This window comes from Alosa alosa, chromosome 8 (assembly GCF_017589495.1).
Source record: "Alosa alosa isolate M-15738 ecotype Scorff River chromosome 8, AALO_Geno_1.1, whole genome shotgun sequence".
Classification (NCBI taxonomy): Eukaryota; Metazoa; Chordata; class Actinopteri; order Clupeiformes; family Clupeidae; genus Alosa; species Alosa alosa.
Window position 1 is genome coordinate 15,380,281 of NC_063196.1, and position 23,269 is coordinate 15,403,549.

General features: G+C 41.1%; 1 protein-coding gene across 1 annotated transcript in view; it reads right to left on the reverse strand.

Moving 5' to 3' along the window:
- Window positions 1–1,487: 1,487 nt before the first annotated feature.
- LOC125299726 (receptor-type tyrosine-protein phosphatase gamma-like) overlaps window positions 1,488–23,269 on the reverse strand; it is a 70,064-nt gene continuing 48,282 nt past the window's right edge. The window contains exons 5-9 of the mRNA XM_048251131.1: window positions 20,730–20,875; window positions 17,129–17,224; window positions 15,906–15,972; window positions 11,443–11,600; window positions 1,488–1,796 (exon numbers count right to left, since the gene is read on the reverse strand). Coding sequence (XP_048107088.1) covers window positions 1,569–1,796; window positions 11,443–11,600; window positions 15,906–15,972; window positions 17,129–17,224; window positions 20,730–20,875 — 695 coding nt within the window. The 3' untranslated portion in view covers window positions 1,488–1,568. The remainder of the gene's footprint in view (window positions 1,797–11,442; window positions 11,601–15,905; window positions 15,973–17,128; window positions 17,225–20,729; window positions 20,876–23,269) is intronic.

Here is a 23,269-nt window from a genome sequence, read left to right on the forward strand (position 1 = left end):
ACGCCAATATGGCCGTTGTCTACACATATCCCACCCCTTCCTCGGCAAAACGTCGACATGTGAATACATTGAGCCAATCATGTGGTGTGATGTGAATACATTGAGCCAATCATATGGTGTGTTGTGAAGACATCGTGCCAATCATGTGTTGTGATCTCGCCGCTGGAGCAAGATTGGTGTCGCGGAAGCCTGCGCGACGCCAAGAAGTTCGACCCAAAGACTGTGCCCAATGAGTGCCCATAAAACGTTGGTATATGGCCGTCGAGTGGAGGGACTTGCCTAAAAGGACTTTGGCTTAGATCTATAGAACATCTACTTTCTTGTAATAAAATGGGCGGATACTATATAGGCCAGTCATTCCTTTTATAATCATGGGGCAACGCTTTGGGCAAATTCGCGATGTACAGTAATTCACTAACGAAACAGGCATGAGAGGAGAGATTTTCTGACATTTCAACAACCAAACAGAGTTTGCCATCTTTGCGAGAAGATTCTCACGCTTTGAGCTGCTGCTGCAGTCAGCCTGGGCAAACCGAAGGATAACGCAAAAAGAAAACAAAAGTCGCCAGACACACGAAAAAGTCGCCAGATTTGTTGTCAGTCGCTAGATACACTTTTCAGTCAAACAAAAATGAAATTGAAAAATCTGGCAAGTATCGTTTGTGCGGCTCGGGCAGAAGATCATCTCCGCCAAGTTCCGTGAAAATCGGATGAAATTTGTAAGCGCTGAAACTTTTCGTAGAGTTTGGACTAAATCCAATATGGCGGAGGTCCAATATTGCGGAAAGTGACCGGATAGGAGTCGATGAACTCGGGATGGTCCAAGGATTCAGACGCTACCTTAATTGTGAAAATCAGAGTCAAGGATCACGCGCATGAACACATGTCCAGCATTGAACTGGTGGTGGCGCTAGAGTGTTCAATGTATATGCATAAAAATTCAAAAATTCATTCATGTAGGTATGCCCTGACTGGGCCTCAGGTCAAAGAAGTATGATCATTTAAACGAGTTTTATGACAAGGTTGGTGAGGATGGGAAAAATCTTACATTTCTGTGCAAACTTTGCCTGCCGGCTTTCAAAAAGAAAATCTGCACTTCAGTCACATCCACAGCAAACCTGAAACGGCACATTGAACTAAAGCACCCGGCTAGCCTTTCAAGGTATGTGCAAGCCAATAAAAAAAAAAAATCAAAAGACAGTCAAGACAGATCCTCGACCCAAATCCCATTAACTTGCGTTCTATATGGGCTGTGGCAATACTTTTGAAAAATAATAGCTCGCAGCAACATATGGAAAAAAAGAACTATGAACTAGTTCATTTTTGGAACTGTAAACTTAGTTCAAAATTTTGAATTATGAACTATGAATTGAACTAGTTCATTTTAAAACTTGTGAACTGAACTTTGAACTAGTTCACATAGAAAGTGAACTTTCCCAACACTGTATGTATGTATGACCCACAAGCACACACAGGAAACGCTTAAGTAAAGTAAAAGTAAATTTTATCCATATGTGTGTATGTATGTATGTATGTATGACCTACAAGCACACACAGGGGACTGAGCCTCATGTCATCCTCGGGAGCAGGAGGGACACCAGGCTGGTCAAGAGGACGGCCAGGAGACTGGCAACTAGGCTGTGAGATGAGGAGAACATTGGTACGGCGGCATTAGCACTGGCAATCAGTATCCGGTCAAACAGGGCCTGCGTTGGCCGATAGTTTTGGAGTAGCAGTCTCGGCTCCTCACCCTCCTCTGGCTCATGATAGTACACTGTTCCGATGAAGCGATTATACTGCAACGGCAGCGGAAACAAAAATTATGTGTTGTGTGTGTGTGAGAGAGAGAAAGAAATGGGAAAGAGAGTGTGCAAGAGAAAGATTTCTATCAGCTTTTATTATACTGCACACACACACACACATACACACACACTTACACCTGGGATGGAAATTAGCACCCACCATGAGCCAAATGTGGGTGAATTTGTGCACTGGCGGGTGAATTTGGTCAACTTACCAGCCACTGTGGCGGGTAGGATAGAGCTAGTATACCCCAAATATACAGTCAGATTCGGAGGAAATTTCATAGGCCCTGACGGTTAAAAATAAGAAAGTGTATCGTAGGGATATCGTGTAATGCCTATAAAGTAAATTGCATTAAATTTGAAATGACCTAAAATAACTACCAGTGAGCCGCAGTCTCCCCGCAGCATGGCGTAGCGCTTCACTTTTTGAAAATAGAAATAAGCGTGTCCAAATTCACCTATTCTTCTCTGTTGAACTCCTTGAGAAGTACTCATCACACAGATATCTCATGAAAGAGAGGCGGTTCGCGAGAAAAATAACTTAAAAATATACCGGTTTTGAAATAAATTGTAGCAAAATTCAACATGGTCTCCAACTTTGGGCTTTAAACATTTCTTAAAACTGAGCTGTGCTTACATTGTCAAGATATCTGTAAATATTAGAATTAGACTAGACTGCATTTCCGGCGGGAACTGCGAAAGTGTGCTTGCCCTGGTCCGGTCACCAACGTGAGCAGACAGTGACATACGCTATGCTGAACCTGGCTTGATCCAAGCATTCTAACAGTGCCTTTCAGTGTTGGAGCAGTGGCAATACCTCAAAAGCTCTATTCAACTATTGCCTTGTGGGGTGAATGCAGTTCGTTGGATTTTACCTGTGGCCTGCCTTCAAATTTAGCTTCTATGACTAAAATCAAATCAATAAAATAAAACAACAGCAGTGATTGGCTGCAAAAATAAATAATGTCACGCGTCTTGCACCTCTCAAACTGGGCTATCAGGTAAGAAAAATTTGAAATTATGAAATAATGACTAAGGCATTAAAATGCTGCTTGTTTGTCAGGATACTTTTTCACTGATTTATTTAAAAAATATGAGCTATGAGTGTGAATGTTATATATTCCATCCCCTAATTCTGTTTTACTGGTTTATTTGACAAATAATCTATATAGATTTGCTCTATAAAGACCTTATGTCTGTTTGGGATTATTTTGAGAGCCTATTGATGCATCTCAGAATAAAGGAATGTCCACAACATTAGTGATGTTTTTGTGTGCGCGCATGTCTCTAATAGCCACAATAGGAGTAATTTTAGCAACACCGTATTTTGTGTGGCCCATAACGACCCAGTGGATCATGAAAATGTGCCAAAATTCACATTCCTTGCTTGTTGTTGGTACATTAATCCCATTCAGATTGCCACTTATCTGAGATGTAAGAGTTCAGTATAGGTTTAAGGTCTGGGGCAGGGATTTGAGATTCTGTGACTTCTTCATTGAGGGCTTGCTTAGCAGCACTGTCCGCTTTCTCATTTCCCCTCAGACCAACATGGCCTGGGACCCAGCAAAAAACTACACTCAAGTTCTGGTTCTTTAGACGTTCTAGTTGATCAAGCTCAGCTTTGGTTGTACTTTTTACGTGACATTAAAGCCTACTGTAATTACATTTATACATAGTTATTCTACTGATCTTTATACTATTCATCCTGCACATAGACTTATTCTTACTACTCTTATAATGTTGTTTCTGCACTACAATGACACTGTTTCCACACTGCACATAGCTGTATGTTATGTACATATCTGTTTTATTATATTCTGTTAATACACTGCATATATCTATATTATTATTTATACTATTATAATGTTCCTGCTACATCTACATACATTATTCTACTTATTGTATGAGATAACTGCTAATACACTGCACATATTTATATTTAATTCATATTACTCTAAGCCACCTTCTGTAAATCAACTATATACTACTGTCTACATTGCACTATATTTCTTGACCTGTCTCTGTATATTTCATCACCTTTCTATACTTTGCATCACATTGCATGCATACTGTATCTACATGAATCACAGCTAAGATCCTTGGTTGCTATGAAGGCCAGTCGTTCTAAATGGATGGTTGCTATGGCCAAAGGCCAGTTATCTCTTCCGTTGTCAAGCGGGCATATCCTAACTTTATCTTATTTTAAACATCTCTATTTTACTTAGCCTACTTCCATACAGTGAGTCCCATTAAGAAGTGGCCACTTCATTCACGCTTACCGTGATTCATGTAGCAACATTATTAAATTAATCTGTCACCATATGCCTATGCCAACGTTTGCAAAGAGGAGAATCTTTTAATTTGATTCACAATGAAACGTTACATTTAATGTACATGTAAACAATGAGTAGGCTAGTTTTGGTTGTTGTTGGTGGTGTTACTGGATCCCTTAGTTATGCCTACAATGCAAAATTGTTCCCTCGTGATTGTTGGACGCATTTCAAAACATCGCGACGTGAAATGCCACAACAAAACATTGTTTGTGAATCGGTCTTATTAGGAGTCCTCGCTTAAGCTGTCACAGACTCAGGCGCTACTTTTAGGGCTAAAATGCTTCCTGAATTACTTAGAAAAAAAAAATAGGATTCCTAAAGTTACGAGTGACGAAGTTAAGAGTACAAGCATCTCATATTAAATGACCATGGCATTACGCTAAGCAACATAAATCTCATAACCAGCAACATCTCCTCCCTATGACCTAGCTAGCTAGCTTAGCCACACAAGAAATAAATGATGTTAAAATCTCTGCTTAGCATTCTAATAACAGAAGGGGCACATTTATGTGGACCACTACAACATGACTCATTATGTCTGTAACGTTAACTGTATAAAACACTTACTTTCATAAAGGAAGCACACCATCCAGCACATACACATGGAAATCGATATTTTAGGTACTTGGCCACGAACTCAAAACGTGTCTCTCTGAAGCTCTGTTCTAGAATCTTTGCTCAGAAGTCTGTCCCCGTTGCTAAGCAACATCAAATAAACAAAATGATAGTCTTTCAGTATTAAATGTGTACGTGTGATTCCGAATGGATGTGTGTAGTTTGCAATTAGAATAAACAAGAAATAACATTTCCAATAATTTCCCATAATAAATTACATAATATTTGCACCTTCCTTACTTGTGAATCTCACAATCGTATTTCAAGTAGGCTACACTAGTGAAATGTAATACAACGCTGCCACCTAGCGCTCAGATAGTTCTAGGCTATTTAACATTAACGTGACATTGATTGTTTATTCTTTCGTCAACTCCATGCTTTTAGGAAAACAATCTTTTTATCATAGTACCCTCTTCAATGAGCGATTACCAGCTCGTTTTTGTAACAGAGATAGCTGTTTATTATCCCTAGGTTTACAGAAACACCTATTCATATTAATACGTAGCCTATGGAGTGCTGCCGACCACTGTTCATTACGGCCCAGAATGCCTTGCATGTCTTTACAACAAAACAACACAGTAAAACCTAAATGCCCGTAAACATATGCATTTGCATACTTGTAACATTTTTAATAATACTCTCCCATCATGATATTTAACAATAATGAAAAATTTAATTTGAATACCGTCAATGTGAAAACAACTCTATTATGTAAGCTATATATAGCTACTGTTCTCCTTACTATTTCAGTTGGTAAGTCCATCCTATCCCATGGCAGAGCAGGGATTTCATGGATGCCTGGAGACATTGTGTCTGCTCTGAGACATTGTGCATACATGGAAGGCATTGTGATAGAAGGTGAATGGTGTGAGTTACCAAATACCCGTTGGTTGTTTGTGAAATGATGGAAACTTTTGGAATATTTTTTTTTTTTTTTTGCCTATGCATCCTCACACTGGAGTCCCCAGTTCATATACAAAATTTGGTATCGATATGTGACAGTGTTCCTGAGATATGGACGACTTCCTGTTTCGGAGCTTCGCCGCCGATTTCGTTTGGCTGTGACGGGCAAACGCTTTTCGAAAATCAAAAAATCCTTCCGCTAACATTTGTGAGGCTTGGTCCAAGGATAATGTACGTCAAGTTTCGTGGCGTTCGGACCAAATTTGTGACCTGTGAAAATTTAGTTTCGCTTTCTGTTCAATCCAATATGGCGGACGAACGGCACGCCCACCTGACGTCATCTTCGCGACCAACTTACACCGGTACTGACCGGACGTTTTAAAGTTGGAACGGTGTCTCTGTCTCAAAGGGCCTAGGCGCTAGGGCTGACAAAAAAATTAGGGGAGACGGAAAAATAATAATAAAAATAATAATAATAATAAAACTTAAGAAGAACAATAAGTGTGCTGCTTTGCAAGCACACTTAATAATAAATATAGCTGCAAGCAGCAATGAGGGGGCCAAGCAGAAGGTTCAGCAGGCCAGATTTGCCATGTAAGTCAATGCCGTTGCATCAGACATATAGCCTTAACCCTTAAGAACGTAGGTTTTATTTAAACCAACGTACTCCACTGGGTGAGTGTTTTGGGCTGCGTCACTAGCGTTCTACACTGACATTTTATAGTCATTATTAGGTGGCCTACAATCTATGCAGTGTTAGCATGGCCTGGGGCCTAATGTACAAAGACTTGTGTGGATTTCATACTAACCTGAAAAGTGCAAAAGTGCAAAAGTACGTGCAAACCTGAAAAGTAGCGTACGCACAACAAAATCCTGATGTATGAAACTGTGCGTACGCTGCATTCCACGCAGCTTTTCTTTGTACATCCCAATTAACGGAAATTAAGCCGCACATGCACAAGCATTACACTCCACCCTCTCTCCTCCCTCAATCACACTCATTTTAATATGCTAACTAGAAGGCCACTCGAGAGCGCAGACCTCCGCAAAGACAAAATGGCCTATCCCGCAATATTAATAACAATGAAAACTAGTTTGTAGATCCATACTCGAACCTGCTCCAAAGTTTAATAATTAAAATCATCAAATTAATAATAAAAAAAAAAAAAGCGGATCACGAGATAGAAGTGTTTATCCGATTTAAATGGCAAGAATCTTACGTCTTTATCATCTGTAATTAATAACAAACAAAAAACAGTAGTGGCAGAGCGTAGCACTAGCAGTGGCAGCTATAGGGTCAGAGACTGTGGCAGAATTATTGGTCTGTCTGCAAGTAGGTGACAGGGTTCGCATAACTGGGTTTGATGCATTTGAACCATTACAACACAACTGCATTAATTAAAAAAAACATTAAATGAATCGCGTGTCCAAGTAGGCTACCCGCGATCAGCGACTCGAGGTGGAATAAACAAAGTCGATCCAGGCCACATCGCCACAACATTACGATTTCTGGATCATATCCCTATATTTGCACACAAGTGTGACAACAATAATGCGAATGCTTACTCGAGGAAAGTCAAAGTATCCTATGCAGTCAATCACACTAAGGGAAATAGCTTATATTCACGCTTATTATAGTCAGCCTATCTATTCACATGCATGATCCTGTCCCATATGTATTTCTTTCAAGTGAAAACTATCGGATATATGAAGGGAAAACACTCGGCACATTTTAAGGCATGGGCAAATGCGTGAAGCCGACCCCATTTGTTTTGTGGAAAGCTCTTCAAAATCTGAAATGTTTGATAAGCCAGTCATCAACAATCGTGTAACCAAATATCGCCTCTGTGTAGGCTAGGTTTCACATTACCTTTTAATTCTGATCCTCTAATAAGTCTACAGTTGTCATTAGATAGGTTGTTGCATAACTTAGTAGAATTTGCGCATGTTGTATGTCCATTTAAATATAGACACAAAGGCCTACTTTCGAAGTGTTATCATTTTTAATAACCCACGTTTCACAATATACTATGCAAATAAAGGCCTACACTCGCGATCAACTAATGTTGTTGCGCTGCATTGCCTCTAAGTGTCGCCAACTGATGATCCACATTGGAAATGTGCGTAGGCCTACGCCAGACATGAAGTTTGCGTGGAGGACCTCACATTCTCACGCTCAAGTCAGCCTTGCATCCGGACGTGGCGTGAGAAGTGGCGACGCAGCATTTTTTGTGCGTATGCAAGCTTTGTACATGAGGCCCCTGGTCTGTTTTATTTCACGTGAATATTGCAAAGTACCACACACACACATGCTTTCATCATGTGATCACATGTGTTGCATGCATGCACCTGATTACATAAATTAAGTGCGCTGACAATGTGTTACAATTGTCGCGAGGATAACAGGACACGCGAATATCTCTGCTCTTACCTCAGACGGATGTTCAATGTCCACATCAGAGTCATCATTAGATGTAAAAATAACCCTGATCTCTTCATCAGTAAGCTGACGCCTTTTCAAATGTGCCATGACTAATATTATCGATGAAATTGTATAGCGCCTGTAAATACTACGATGAATGAGCGATGAAGGAACTTCGAGATGCGGTTGCTGTAATGTTTTGCATTGACGGACTAGATGGATGCACTGCTATTGCGCAAATAAAGCTGTGATTATAATGGGACAAGATAAAGATGTATGCGCATTTCTTGTGCGAGTTTTAATGTCATGAATGTAGCAAACTATGTTTCCTGAGCCGTGCGTTACTGAAAGCTACATAGCTCGTGAATGAACGATGTTTGTTTCCAGCATTCCGTACATTTCGCGGTCATTTTGATTTTCATCTTATCAGTGGCCATGAGATTTGACTAAACACTGAATAACATCATCATTTAATTTAGAAAAATAATTAATTTTGCTTGTTTTATTGTGCTTGGTGTAATGACTGACATTCAGAAATATGGCAATAAATGGCAGTGAAGTTAGCAACATTTGTAGCCTCCTGTAAATAAACGTCTTCCCAATACTTGCCACTTCCGTGGATTTTGTCATGTTTTGCCCAACCACACAATCATGATATAAACTAGATCTGCAAAATGTGGACATAACAAAATGGTAGTGGCAAAGTGATTTGCGAGAGACCATCTTTGACTTTGAGAATGTACAATGTCAGCCCATGTTAGCCAACCAGTGGTAGCCCATTGTTAAGCAGCAATTAGAATACTTATGTAGCAACATTCCAAACACAAAAGTGTGACGGTACGCTTTTACGGATAGTTAACGGCCGTCACACCAGTGTGACGGTACGTTCTTAAGGGTTAAGCAGTCACAGCAAGTTCCATGCCATACAACCCAAGATTGGCTGAGTTACAAGGTCAAGTTTCACATCAAAACATAACTGATTTTGTGGGGCTGAACCAGGGCTGAGTGTCGCCGCCCCCTCCCCCAGCCAGCCCACCGCCGCAACCGCCTCTGCCCATCCCACCCCGTCCCACCCTTGCACGCACACATTAGAATGAACTAGATGGAACTTGCTGTCATCAGTTTCACATCAAAAATAAAAGATTGACTGAGATATGATCACACTTGCTGTGATTTAAACATAGAGGTCAACAATTGACATCATAGGGTGTGTTGAACTCGGCTTGGCCCAAGGATTCCAATGATACCTCATTTTGCCATTCGGGTCAACAGGTCAAAAGTTACATCCGTAAACACAAGTCCAACTTTGGCCTGTTGGTGGCGCTAGAGCGCTTGACGTGCCGGCATGAAACTTGGTGAAATTAATTATTGGACTGTCCCCAATTAGTGTGCAAAATTGTATAACTTTATACCAGACGGTTCTATGGGCTACCATTGACTTCCATTGCAAAATAATGCGCATCAGCAACTACTGGCCAAAATGCATTTTTGTCAATTACGGTGCCCCGTAGAGGTCAAATGTCACCAAATTTCTTGAGCGTCCTCCCGATGGGGTCTGAGGTACATGTACTAAATTTGGTTTTGATACATGAAAGCGTTGCTGAGATATGAAATCACATCCTGTTTGGCGGCTTCGCCGCAAATTTCGATTGGCTGGTACAGGTCAATGCTTCTGTCAATTGTTCCAGAAAGCAATGCACTCATCAGGCATGGTCTGAAGATGGTTTCTGCCAATTTTGGTGAAGAACAGATGAAATTTGTGACCCTGCGAAAACTTATGCGTGTTTTTGATTAAATCCAATATGGCGGCCGAATCAATTACGATGACATCACAAGTTGGCTTGGGTCTGCCTAAGGACCTCCAACAGTATTACCAGACACCACTAGTGCGTTTTAATTCTAAGCACAACTGCAGCTACAGGCCAAAAAGCATGTTTCTTAATTACAGCACCCCCTAGAGGTCAAAGGTCACCAAATTTCTTGAGCTCCCTCCTGATGGGGTCATGAGTCCATATACTGAGTTTAGTTATGATAGATGAATGGGTTGCTGAGATATGAGCTCACTTCCTGTTTGGCGGCTTCGCCGCAAGTTTCGATTGGATATTACGGGTGAACAGTTATAGTTCCGAAGATGAAAATCGATAACTTTTGTGCGGCTTGGTCTGAAGGTGTTATGTGCTAAGTTTCATGAAAATCGGACAAACTATGTGAGGCGTGAAACTTTTTAAAGGTTTTTGACAAAATCCAAAATGGCGGAAAATCCATCATGGCGGAAATTGATGTCATAGGGTGCGTTGAACTCGGCTTGGTCCAAGGATTCCAACGATACCTCATTTTTGGCAATTGGGCATACGAGTCAAAAGTTACGTGCGTGAACGCACGTCCAACTTTGGCCTGTTGGTGGCGCTAGAGCGCTGGAGGTGCTGGCATGAAACTTGGTGCAATTAATTATTGGCCTGTCCCCAATCAGTGTACCAAATTTCACAACTTTTCACCAGTCGGTTCTATAGGCTGCCATAGACTTCAATGGCGGAAGCGTAATAATAATAGGGAAGAAAAGATAGAATCACTAAGGGTTGCCCTGCAGCTTCGCTGCTTGGCCCCCAATAAAACTTAAGAAGAACAATAAGTGTGCTGCTTTGCAAGCACACTTAATAATATACAGCTCATGGTTAAGAGTTTGTCCATGTAGCATGCATGTATTTAAGTTTCTTAAAACAGAGCTGTGGACAAAATTGGTCAACGCATGATTTTATAACAGGCCAAATAGAAAATAAATGTTAAATGTTACATATAGCCTAGATTTCTGTAAATATTACAATCAGATGATGTAGGCTATATAGTATAGTTAGATCAAGTTGGATAGCTCCAGAACTTGCGCCAAAGCATTGTCGGTTACACTTTACTTGACAGTATCGACGTAAGAGTGACATGACACTGTCATGAACATGTCATAAAGTCGATACTGTCAAGTAAAGTGTTACCGGATTGTCTTGAAGGAGCCACACCACGTTTATGACACTATGGCATATGAATGCCCTTCGGTTGACCTTTAGTTTTGTTGCTACTGTGCATGGAGGACAGGCCAATTTTGAGTTCTGTCAGCACATTTTAATCATATCACAATAATGCAGATAACCGTGATCACTATTACTATAATCATGATATCACATTTTCATACCATATCTCTAGTGGCTGGGGAAAAAGTTGAGTGGCTGATATATTTTGGAATCCACCAGCCACAGTGGCAGGTGGACAAAATATTTAATTTCCATCCCTGACTCACACACACACTCACTCATTCACACACAGAGACACACACACACACACTCGCTCTCTCTCATTTAGACACACATACACATACCTGTTTTTGGCTGATATAGATGGGCTCTTGAAACACTATCCACTCAACGGCATATAAGCATTCTGGAAAAGTCAAACTTCCTGTGTATTGGTAGAACTTGGAGGTGTCATTGGGCAGTAGGTCACGGAGAGGGAATGGATCGATAAACTTTTCATCTCCTTTCACACACACACAGAGATAGATAGACAGACGCACGTGTGCGTGCACACACACACACACAGACACAGATGGGACATTGGATTAGATCTCTTTACATTTCTATTTCCTCATTAGTGGGAAGATAATTTTGGCAGTGCTGTCGATAGTTTGAGGATTTTCAAAAAGGATTTGGGCCTGGGATTAAAGGGGAAATCCGGCTTTGTATCATTGGAGTTCGGACACGACTGCCCTGGGCCTCCCGTTCAGCCAGATCTACACATTAATTTTTATGCAGTTCACTCTGGAGTGACAACTGGAGTGTAGACCATCTTTTAATATCAGATTCTAAATTATTGACAAGAGGGATGATGTTTTTGTTGTAAAGGTCTGAGAAAGAACAGGTGATATTTATACCAAGATATCTAAAGCCTGATTTTGATGTATGGAAAGGAAGTTCACTGTCTGAAAGTTGAAGTGCCAAAGTGTTTACAGGAAAACATTCACTTTTGCTTAAGTTTAATATGTACCCGGAGAACACACCAAACTCTTTTAAAGTATTCAAAACTGGATCTGAAATGTACAACAACAGGTCGTCAGCATAAAGAGATAACTTGTGCTCAGTTCCTAGCCTATGGATGCCATGTATATCAGTAGAAGACCTTAGCTTGATGGACAAGGGCTCTATGGCCAGCGCAAACAACAGAGGGCTTAGGGGGCAACCTTGTTGTGTGCCCCTTGACAAAGGAAAGAATTGAGAAGCCACTCTATTCGTCACCACTGATGCTTTGGGGGAGGTATATAACAGTCGGATTCAAGAGGTAAATGTAGTACCAAAGCCAAACCTTTCTAATACTGCAAATAAGTAAGCCATTTCTGTCCTGTCAAACGCCTTCTCTGCGTCCAGGGAGACAACCACCTCTGGCACCTCCCTGGACGCTGGGGAGTGGACAACATTAAGCAGTTTCCCGATATTTATAAAAGAGTGTCGGTTTCTCATTAAATCAGTTTGGTCCATTGAGATAATAGGAGATATGACTTTGTCTAACCTTAGGGCAAGGAGTTTAGCTAATATCTTAACATCTGTATTTAAAAGAGAGATGGGTCGATAGGAACCACACTCAAGTGGGTCTTTACCTGGTTTTAGAAAGAGTGAAATGGAGGCTTCAGTAAGACTCTGTGGAAGATTTTTTTGTGTTAATGAATGATTAAACATTTCTAATAGAATTGGAACAAGTTGTTTACTTATTTTTTTATAAAATTCAACAGGATAGCCATCAGGCCCTGGAGTTTTACTGCTCTGCATGCTCTTAATGGCATCAATGATTTCCTGCAATTGTAAAGGACTGTCTAAATCATCTCTGGCAGCGTCTTCTAGAGAGGGGAAGTCAAGGGTATCTAAAAACTCATTCATGGGTGAGGTGTCACGTGGGAATGTGGATGTATACAAGTCTGAGTAATATTCTTTAAAAGGTGGCATTTATTTCCTTTGGGTCTCCAGATAAGACTTGTGAAGATTTGCGAATTTGTGGGATCAGACGTGAGGCGGCTCTACATTTTAATTGATAGGCCAAAAGACGGCCAGCCTTGTCACCATGCTCGTAGTAATGTCCTTTGGACCATAGCAGGTGTTTTTCAGTTCTTTCCAATGATAACAAGTCATATTGAGTTTTCAGTTCAATTCTAATTTTGTTTAATTCCGGTGTTGGGGATGCAGCGTATTGGTGGCCTATTTTTTTAATTGCTGAAATAAGTTCTTGCTCCTTCTTTTTCCTTTCCTTATTGCGTGATGTGGAGTATGAAATTATCTCACCTCTTATAACCACCTTTAGTGTGAGTTAGAATGGATGGGGAAATTGAATCTGTTCTGTTGAATGATATGAATTCGTTTATTGCCCCTGAAATGCGTTTACAAAAATTATCATCAGCTAGTAGGGCATTATTCAATCTCCAGGTATTATGCAGTGGAAGATTTTGGGAAAATGTAAGATCAAGGATTACAGGCGCATGGTCTGACTCAACAATGGCCATGTACTCTTGCTTTTTCAACTGCGGGAAGAAGTGTCTTGTCAATAAAAACATAGTCTATCCTACTGTATGTATGATGCACGTGAGAATAGAAGGAAAAATCCTTCTTCAGTGGGTACAAAAACCTCCATGGGTCCACACAACCAATCTTACATATAAAATCAGAAAGGACTTGGGACATTTTAGATCGAGTAAGAGTTTTGGGACATAAACGGTCCATAGTAGGGTCAATTACAGTGTTTAAATCGCCAGCTAGGATTAGCCTGTGTGTGTCCAGATCTGGTATGAGGGATATTAGTTTAGAAATAAAGCTGCGGTCATCCCAGTTAGGGGCGTATACATTTACAAGTACAGTAGGAGTGTAAAAGAGAGAGCCTGATACTATTATATATCGGCCTTGAGGATCAGAGATTATTTTGGATGAAGTGAATACAATTTTTTATGAATTAATATTGATACCCCTCGAGATTTAGTGTTGTAGCTGGAGTGAAAACTTTGTGCCCTTTTAATTGGTCCATTGAGCCCCTTAACATTCCAGCTTGAAAATCGTACTGGTGATGAGCCCACATCAAACTCGACATTACGTGCGTTACCATCAGACATATCCAGATAAAACAAACAAAAGAGAGTAGTGACGAGACATGCTCATAACGGAATGAAGTGCTTTCTTGCCTTTAAGGTCACATGTGAAAAGAAGCACTTTGGCAGTGTGTAACCCCCCTTCAGTATAACAAAAATCCCCCCAGGTCCCTAAAAGCACCCTCCCTATCCTAAATAAACAACACACATTACTTATGTCTGTCATCTGAACAGTGACAGACTGCAGGCTCCCTCCTAATAATACACGAGTCTTCCGATACATTCTAAACCGCTCCGTGAAGAGAGCAATGACCTTTTAGATGTCATTGAAACGTATTGGAGTGGAGATAAAGAGTGTCCATGATTAACAAAAAGTCATGTAAAGTTCACCAATATCCTGACGAAAAGGAAATGAAAAGAAGTGAAAAAAAAAAAAACCCACCATTTGCAAACAATCCGGTTAGGCGTGTTATTACAAACCGTTAGTCATTATGTAACAAATTATAGTCGCTGTAGTAAGCAGGCACACGCGTCATTTAGCTGGGAAGGAATATATGCAAAATCATGAAGATTGGGCACTTCTGTGTTTCCCTGGGGGTGACACCGCTGAACTCCTGCTAAGTTTTAGGCTAAGCCCTGAATGCTTTGAATGGCATAACACTAATACTAAATAACACTAACACTAGGCATAACACTAATACTAAATAACACTAATACTAGGCATAACACTTATACTAAATAACACTAATGCTAAATAACACTAATCCTAATACTAAATAACACTGATACTAAATAACACTAATACTAGGCATAACACTAATACGTATTAAGTATGAGTATGTACAGTATATGTTTAGAATATGGCTGTGTTTCATTTAGGATTGTTGTTCATACATGTGTAAATAGGAAAATGTTGAAGTTCTTTTGTCACTATTAGGAGCTGCAGGATAATTGGAGCCAGCCACTTCAAGGCACTGTGCTAAGCTAGGCTAGTGGTGGGTGTGTCAGACTGAGTTACTGCAGGCACAGAGACAAGAAGGGTATGTATCAACTTTTCACTCTGGGAGATAGGGTAATGATAAGGTAATGTCCCAAAATGTTGGCGTGTTCCTTTCAAGTCACACCATTTCTGTGACATTTATAGAAAAACACTGATGACAAACTGTCCTTTAATGTCAACCTTCGTCAAGTTCTTCTAAAAGTTAAAAATCTCTCTAATTATTTAACCAAATTATGTGCAATTGTGCCCAGTTGAATGACAGCCCTTTTCCACTGTGCGGTTTTTGCAACATGGAAGCCTCCTTGTAGTGTGCCTTGTCAGTGCTCTGAGATTGTGATGGACTAACCTTAGTCTCTTGCGTTACTGCTTGCCGGTGGGTTTTCCCGACGTTCAGAGGTGTGTCTATGGTGTATACCTTGAAGCGTAACCATAATTTGATTGGCTGGTGCCTTGCATTGCTGTCATAGCAGACAGCAGACAGCTTGCATAGCAGAACTACACAACGGAACCACAACACACTTCAGCAACGTATGACGTAAGCCCATGTAAAGTGAACGAGATGCATCTCCAGCACTGCAGTCAGCACAAACGTGTGTAAGCACCGTCTTTTCTTGAATTTCCCCTGGGGATCAATAAAGTATCTATCTATCTATCTATCTATCTATCTATCTATCTACACGTACCTGGTAGAGGGACAATGTTTGAGCACCGTTACACATACCTGCTAGAGGGATAGTCGGGACAGCCCTGGAGATTGTCTCAAAGACGGGATTGTCCTCAGGACCAATCTAGACACAGGAGAATGGTTAACAACACACACACACACGCTTAGGTGGGGGGATCACATTGGCCAGCGGCAAGCGTAACGCAACGCTCAGACCATAATAAGTTCTATCTTGTTCCTAAGCCACACAAACGGTTTGCCTAAACTGACGATTGAATACACTCGCGTTGCGCTTTGAAAGTTGAACCAAGTTCAACGCTCAGCTTGTTCAACGTTAGCGTTCCACTGCCACCGTTCCACTAGCACTGCCACCATTCCGCTAGCGCTGCCACGTTCCGCTGCTGCCCCACCATAGAGAACAATAGGGAAGCTGCCGCTTGCCACTGGTCAGTGTGATCCCCGCCTTATAAACCCACATATCCACAAACTCCTACACACCCACATTACCGCAGTCCACACACACTCACAAACCCCCCCACACCCACACACACACACACACATATACACACACACACTCACACACCCATATATCCACACTCCAGGAACTACCACACACATACATAACTGCATTCAACACAAACTCACAGACTCACACACCCACATTTCCACAATCTTCCACATGACTGCACACACACTCACTCACACACGCACATATCCACAAACTCCCATACACCCATATAACCGCAGTTCACACAAACACACATACACTCACACACAGACTTACACACACTTGCACACCCACATATCCACAAACTCCCACACACCAACATAATCGCAATCCACACAAAGTCACACACACATACACTCACAGACTTACACACACTCGCACACCTACATATCCACAAACTCACACACACCCACATAACCGCAGTCCACACACACTCACACAGTGAAGGAGACGTTGTCATTTCAGACCGGGAAGTTGGATACCGACATGAAGGTGAAAAATCATCAAAGATCCCAGTTATCCCATAATAATCAGTCATCCCAATCAGACCCAGTCATCCAAATCACACCCACTTCTCCATGCTGCTTTACCTACATAAAAATGTATGCTTGCATTGCTTAAATTTCTGGAGTAATGTCTTGAAATAATGCACAGTCATTGTTAGGAGTTAGGTGACTATGAATAAGAATTCCACTGCATATTTGTATGGTTGTACAGTACGTGACAATAAAAATGCATTTGATTTGATTTGGAAAATAGAATGGATGCTCACATCAACGAAAACGGCCAAAACGGCCACTGCCTGCCTCTCCGTGAAAGCAGCCTCATTCAAGGTTTGGTAGGGGGGCACAAGGTGGAAGATTTGCATCTAAAAGCACACATACACACACACACAAACACACATATACGCACACACACACACACACATACACACACACACACACACACACACACACAGTAGCAGTCATCTATAGATAGCACTAATAATAATAATGATTATACATTTCATTTATACTGTATAGCGCTTTTCAATACACTCAATTTCAATTTAATTTCACTTATAGAGCCAAAACATTACACATGTCTCATGGCGCTTTACAGAGTGTTAAAACATTCAGAGAGACTCACTCAAAGGCTGTACAATTTTCACATAGATACATAAATACAAACAAACACACAAGAAACAAAGTTATGCCAAACTTCTGTCCTTGAGTAGAGACTGTGGAGGAAGAATAAAGTTTCTAAAATCTCCCTCGGGATAAATAAAGTATCTATCTATCTATGACGGGGGTCGGCAATCCGCGGCCCTTTAGCCACCCTCTGTTGGCTCCCTGGTTTTGTTTAAAAATATGTATTAATAAAATATTGTTTACAATTTCTTAAAAATGAATTTTATAAGATTCAAATATCTGTACAACAGTGTTAAGCTTTAATAGATCCTTACATTATAAACTTGTGAAAATATGTAGCCTGTAGCCTACGCCGTGTAAAATATGTAAAACAACGTATGTTTATTTGAACGCGAGGCTAGGCGGTCACATCCTTGCGTCCCATTAACTCTGCCGTGGCTTTAGTGAACAAGCAAGCGATGGTGTCAAATTCCCTACAAAGTTGTGGAGTAAAACAGATCAATTTAATAATCAACTAAATGCGTGGACGAATGTTTGCCTTCACCACCACTGTGACTGAATTATCGGCAGGATGTCTGATCTGCAGCAAGAAGACATGCAAAATGTAATGTTGAAGACATCATGAAAGTAGATCATTTTGAGAGCGCAAATATCCATGCAGACCAAACTTTGTTTCTACATTATTCATTCACAAAATAGCCTACCATGCTATGGAAGAATATTAGACTCAAAAGTTTTGTATGTAGCAGGAATGGCATTGGCATGGCATGAGCAAGCACTCACTGCAACGTTCATGGCAATTGGATAAAGAATGGCTGAGATATCAGCTCATTTACTTTGTTACAGCGCCCCTATAGGCCAAATCACACCAATGTCCTCGTGCATTCACACAGTCACCTACCATGTCCCTGTACCAAGTTTGGACTTCAGACGTCAAAGCGTTGCTGAGATATGAGCTCACTTTCTTTATAGCAGCACCCCTAGTGGCCAAATGAGACCACTTTCCTTGCATGTCCTCACAGTCAACTACTATGTCCCTATATCAAGTTTGGACTTCATACATCAAAGCATTGCTGAAATATGAGCTCACTTCCTGTATTACAGCGCCCCTAGAGGCCAAATGATGCCACTTTCCTAGTGCGTCCTCACAATCAGGTACAAGTTCCTGTACCAAGTTTGGACTTCATACATCAAAGCGTTGCTGAGATACAAGCTCACTTCCTGTATTACAGCGCCCCTAGAGGCCAAATGTGCCACTTTCCTAGTGCGTCCTCACAATCAGGTACCAAGTCCCTATACCAAGTTTGAACTTCGTACATCAAAGCGTTGCTGAGATACAAGCTCACTTCTTGTATTGCAGCGCCCCCTAGAGGCCAAATGACGCCAATTTTCTAGTGCGTCCTCACAATCAGGTACCAAGTCACTAGCCTGACGTAGTCATACTCAATTCTAGTCAGAATATGAGTCTGATACTGCTCCATTGGGACATAATTATGGGGCGTGTTTCAACCTATACAGGGGGGGAATGCCTCTGCACTCAATTGGATAGACGTAACCAATCAGAGCAACAAAATAGCTTACCGTGAGGTGTAGGAAGAAAACACACAAACCATCCTTCTTCTCCACAAATGCCTTAACATTGTTTTCTGGTCTTTTGTAAAAGTTGGTGCCGTCAATAACTCTTAGCCTACAACACTCATTAGCGAAATCTAAGAGATACGTAGTAGGGTAGGCTATTAGGAAAAAAACTGATAGCCTAAATCCTCTCCGTTTTTAAAAATAATTCTGAACACTGATATGCTACAAACATGTTACACAGCTGGGAAAAGCTGTCGCAAATCCCTCGAACAGGTGGTCAATCAGATTTCAAACGAACGAGGGAACATGTCGCAATGCAACAGCCCTGTTTTCCCTTGATGAAAGTGAAACCATGAGTTTTCCCACATCTCAAGCCACAGCGTTTTTGTTTCAAACATAAGCCTAATCTAAGCGTGCTCAGATGACGTGATAGACCAGGCACTGTTGCTCACCTGTCCATCATCGTAAAGCCCGATTTGATTGGTCCGTCCGATCTAGGGCGAGCATTCTTGCTCCACAATGGAGCAATGCCAGACCGAACTTCCCAACCTCAAATGTTGTGGGCGGGACTAAGTTCGGAATGGCACCCAGGCTACCAAGTCCCTGTACCAAGTTTTCATTTTTTTTTTTTTTAAATAACACTTTGCTTTGTTTTTATTTATTTATTTATTTATGTATTTATTTTTTGTGTGTTATTGATGCTTAACAACACACAGTAAGTTTGGACTTCATACATCAAATCCTTGCCGAGATATGAGCTCACTTCCTGTTTGGCGGCTTCGCCGTCTTATCGCACACCAGTGTTTCCCATACATTGACTAATCTGTGGCGGTGCGCCATTAAATCAAAATCGGCCACCACATATTAATATTCTATGTTTAATTTAATTTAAATTAAATTAAATATAAGATCAAATCCTTGCATTGCCATTGAGCTGCGCTATTTACGCACGCAGCCTTTCCTTACCCCGCCCCGCTCTCTCTCATAGCCTGCTGCCCCTCCTCTGCATGTGCATTTAACAAAATATTCACGATTGTTGAGGGATTGTTGTTGCCACATAGAAGCATTGCAGAAGATGTCTGGCTAAATTGCTATTAAATCCGCTTAGCATCGTGACCATGCTGCGCAAATTTGTTCAAAACTGCTGCATTGAAGTTAACTCTGCTAAGGTCTTATCACAACATAGTTTAGTCTCTTCAATGTAGCATACTAAGTTAAGTTATGCAATCAAGCAGTATCTCAAAGCTAACGTTAGAATACTGTTTGGATGTCGAATTTAGCATGCGTAGCCTACTTACAGCTGCTTGTTTCGTTTAAGGGCTCATTTTATTGACTGACACTGAATGTTTACAAAATCCCGATGTAAATAACTATGTAGAAAACGTTATGAATTGCATCCACACATCAGCAGCCTTTTAACTGTGTTACTCACGAACGTCTTATGTGAGACGTTGTCCAAGTCAGCTACCGCCACAAATTTAATCCAATTCTGTGGGAAACACTGCACACATCTGTTTTGAGTGCCAAATTTAATGAGTTTTCGCCCATGGTAACCACCTCAAAAAAGGTAAAGCGCAGCAGGATACCACCAACTATCTATAAATTACAGGAACATCTTTCTGTCTGTGTATCAGTGTGTGTGTGTGTGTGTGTGTGTGTGTGTACCTCCATAGGGTAGCGTCTGTCGTTATAAATGTGCTCGGATCCATTGGTGGTCTCGGATCCCCAGTGGAAGGCCATGTAAAAGGTGTAGTAGGATCGGGGGAGGTTTGCTCCTCCCAGGTACATTCCAGGATTAAACTCGACTGCAACTGTAGTATCACAGCAAAACAATAAGAAGTATGGGTGTAAAGAAACCCAAGAATCACCATTCGGTACATACATCTGTGTTAATGTCATGGTAAGAATGTAGGTACTGCAGCCTAACATTCACTGACAATATTGCTGATGCTTAACTCATAAACAGGAATACACTGCGTTCCAAATTATTATGCAACTTACATTTTTCTCAGAGTTTCCTAAATAGTTGATGCAAATGACAGTCAGCATAATCTTCAAGTCATCAACCGTTAGAGTATAATTTGAATTTTACTGAACAAACCTCCCAATGATAACAGTATTTTTTTTCAAAAACTAAAATGCACTGTACCAAATTATTATGCACAACAGAGTTTCAAGACATTTTATAAGTTGTAAAGAACTAAAAATGGTAAATTGTTGAAAAGTTATTTCAATCAAAAACATCTTAACAGGCCAAGTTACATGTTAACATAGGACCCCTTCGTTGACATCACCTTCACAATTCTTGCATCCATTGAACTTGTGAGTTCTTGGAGAGTTTATGCTTAATGTCTTTGCAGAATGTCAGAATAGCCTCCCAGAGCTGCTGCTTGGATGTGAATTGCCTCCCACCCTCATAATCTTTTGCTTGATGATGCTCCAAAGGTTCTCAATAGGGTTGAGGTCAGGGGAAGATGGGGGCCACACCATGAGTTTCTCTCCTTTTATGCCCATAGCAGCTAATGACCCAGAGGTATTCTTTACAGCATGAGATGGTGCATTGTCATGCATGAAGATGATTTTGCTACGGAAGGCACGGTTCTTCTTTTTGTACCACGGAAGATAGTGGTCAGTCAGAAACTTACTTTGCTGAGGTCATTTTTACACCAAGGGGCCTACCAGCTCTCTCCCCATGATCCCGGCCCAAAACATGACTCCGCCACCTCCTTGGTGACGTCTCAGCCTTGTTGGGACATGGTGGCCATTTCACCAACCATCCATTACTCCATCCATCTAGACCAGGGGTCGGCAACCTTTTTTTTAATCTCAGAAGAGCCACATAAAGACGGTTACAAGAAAAAGTTTGGATATTTAACGTACAGCTACTTTCATTCAACAGAGGATTTTTTAATACATGTTCTACTAGTTTTAAAAGTAATGTGCAAGTAACTTGAAATGCAAAGTGGAATGACAGAAGTATAGGACTTAGGCTTCCCATGTAGGCTAAACACCAACCCCTATTTGGTATGCAAAGTAGGCTAATCATAGTTCACAACACAACATTCAATTTTCATTGACATGTCATTGGCGAAATTGAACATTAGGCCTACCAATGATTAGATTTGATGATGGCCTTGGAGTCTGGCTGTATTCAGTGAGGTGAAGTTTCATGCAAGAATTGAGGCTGTCATGATTTCATCTCACATATGAAAAATATAAAGACAAACCTGCGCTCACGTTTAAGGGCAATTCCACGCAAAACTGTCATATATCCATATGCCAACCACTGCATCAGTCACATAAGGGGGCGCTACTGAGTCCCTGGGCCACACCCGGGGCCAAGCCTTCCCGTCCCGGCCTCGCGCACCGTCGGTGCTCGGGCCCTAATAATAATAATCCTTACAAAAACAATAGGGCCTTGCGCCCTTCGGTGCTCGGGCCCTAATAATAATCTTTCCAAAAACAATAGGGCTTCGCACCTCTCGGTGCGCAAGGCCGTCCCGGCCTCGCACACCGTCAGTGCTCGGGCCCTAAATTCGCAAGTGGCAATGGCGGGCCCGAGCACCTGCAGGCCGCAACCCGTGACATTTCAGAATCCAACAAAGCACCGACGTGGTGCATGTGAAAAATGTACGTATTTGATGTGTGTGCTATTTGTTTTTCCATGTTATTTTCTGGCACATTTACTTGCTTGGCCAGGTGGGGGCGCAATGCAAGGCAGGCCCATTGTGTGTCATCATAATCATAATATACATTAACCTAAGAAATTTCAGATTATTCATTTTAAGCAAAGAACATTTCTGATACACTTTTTGGCCAGATGGTGGCGCTATATTAGGCATTTGAATTACACATGTGAATATCATCACAATAATGATATCCAATATTTTGCAAAGTTTCAGATCAACCAGTATAGGCATTACCAATTTCTGGCACATTTTCCTGCTTGGCCAGGTGGTGGCGCTATGCCAGACAGGCCCATAGGGTCTCTGGATATCTAATTATAATATCTATTAACCTGATAAGTTTCAGAACATTCATTCAAAGCATAAAGCATTTCTGGCATATTTCCTGTTTGGCCAGATGGTGGCGCTATGCTAGGCATGTGAATTATATGTGTGAATATCATCACAATAATGATGACACTCGTCTGAGCAGGGATTAAAGTGAAAAAAAAAAATCGTTTGACTGAACTTTTTTCAGGC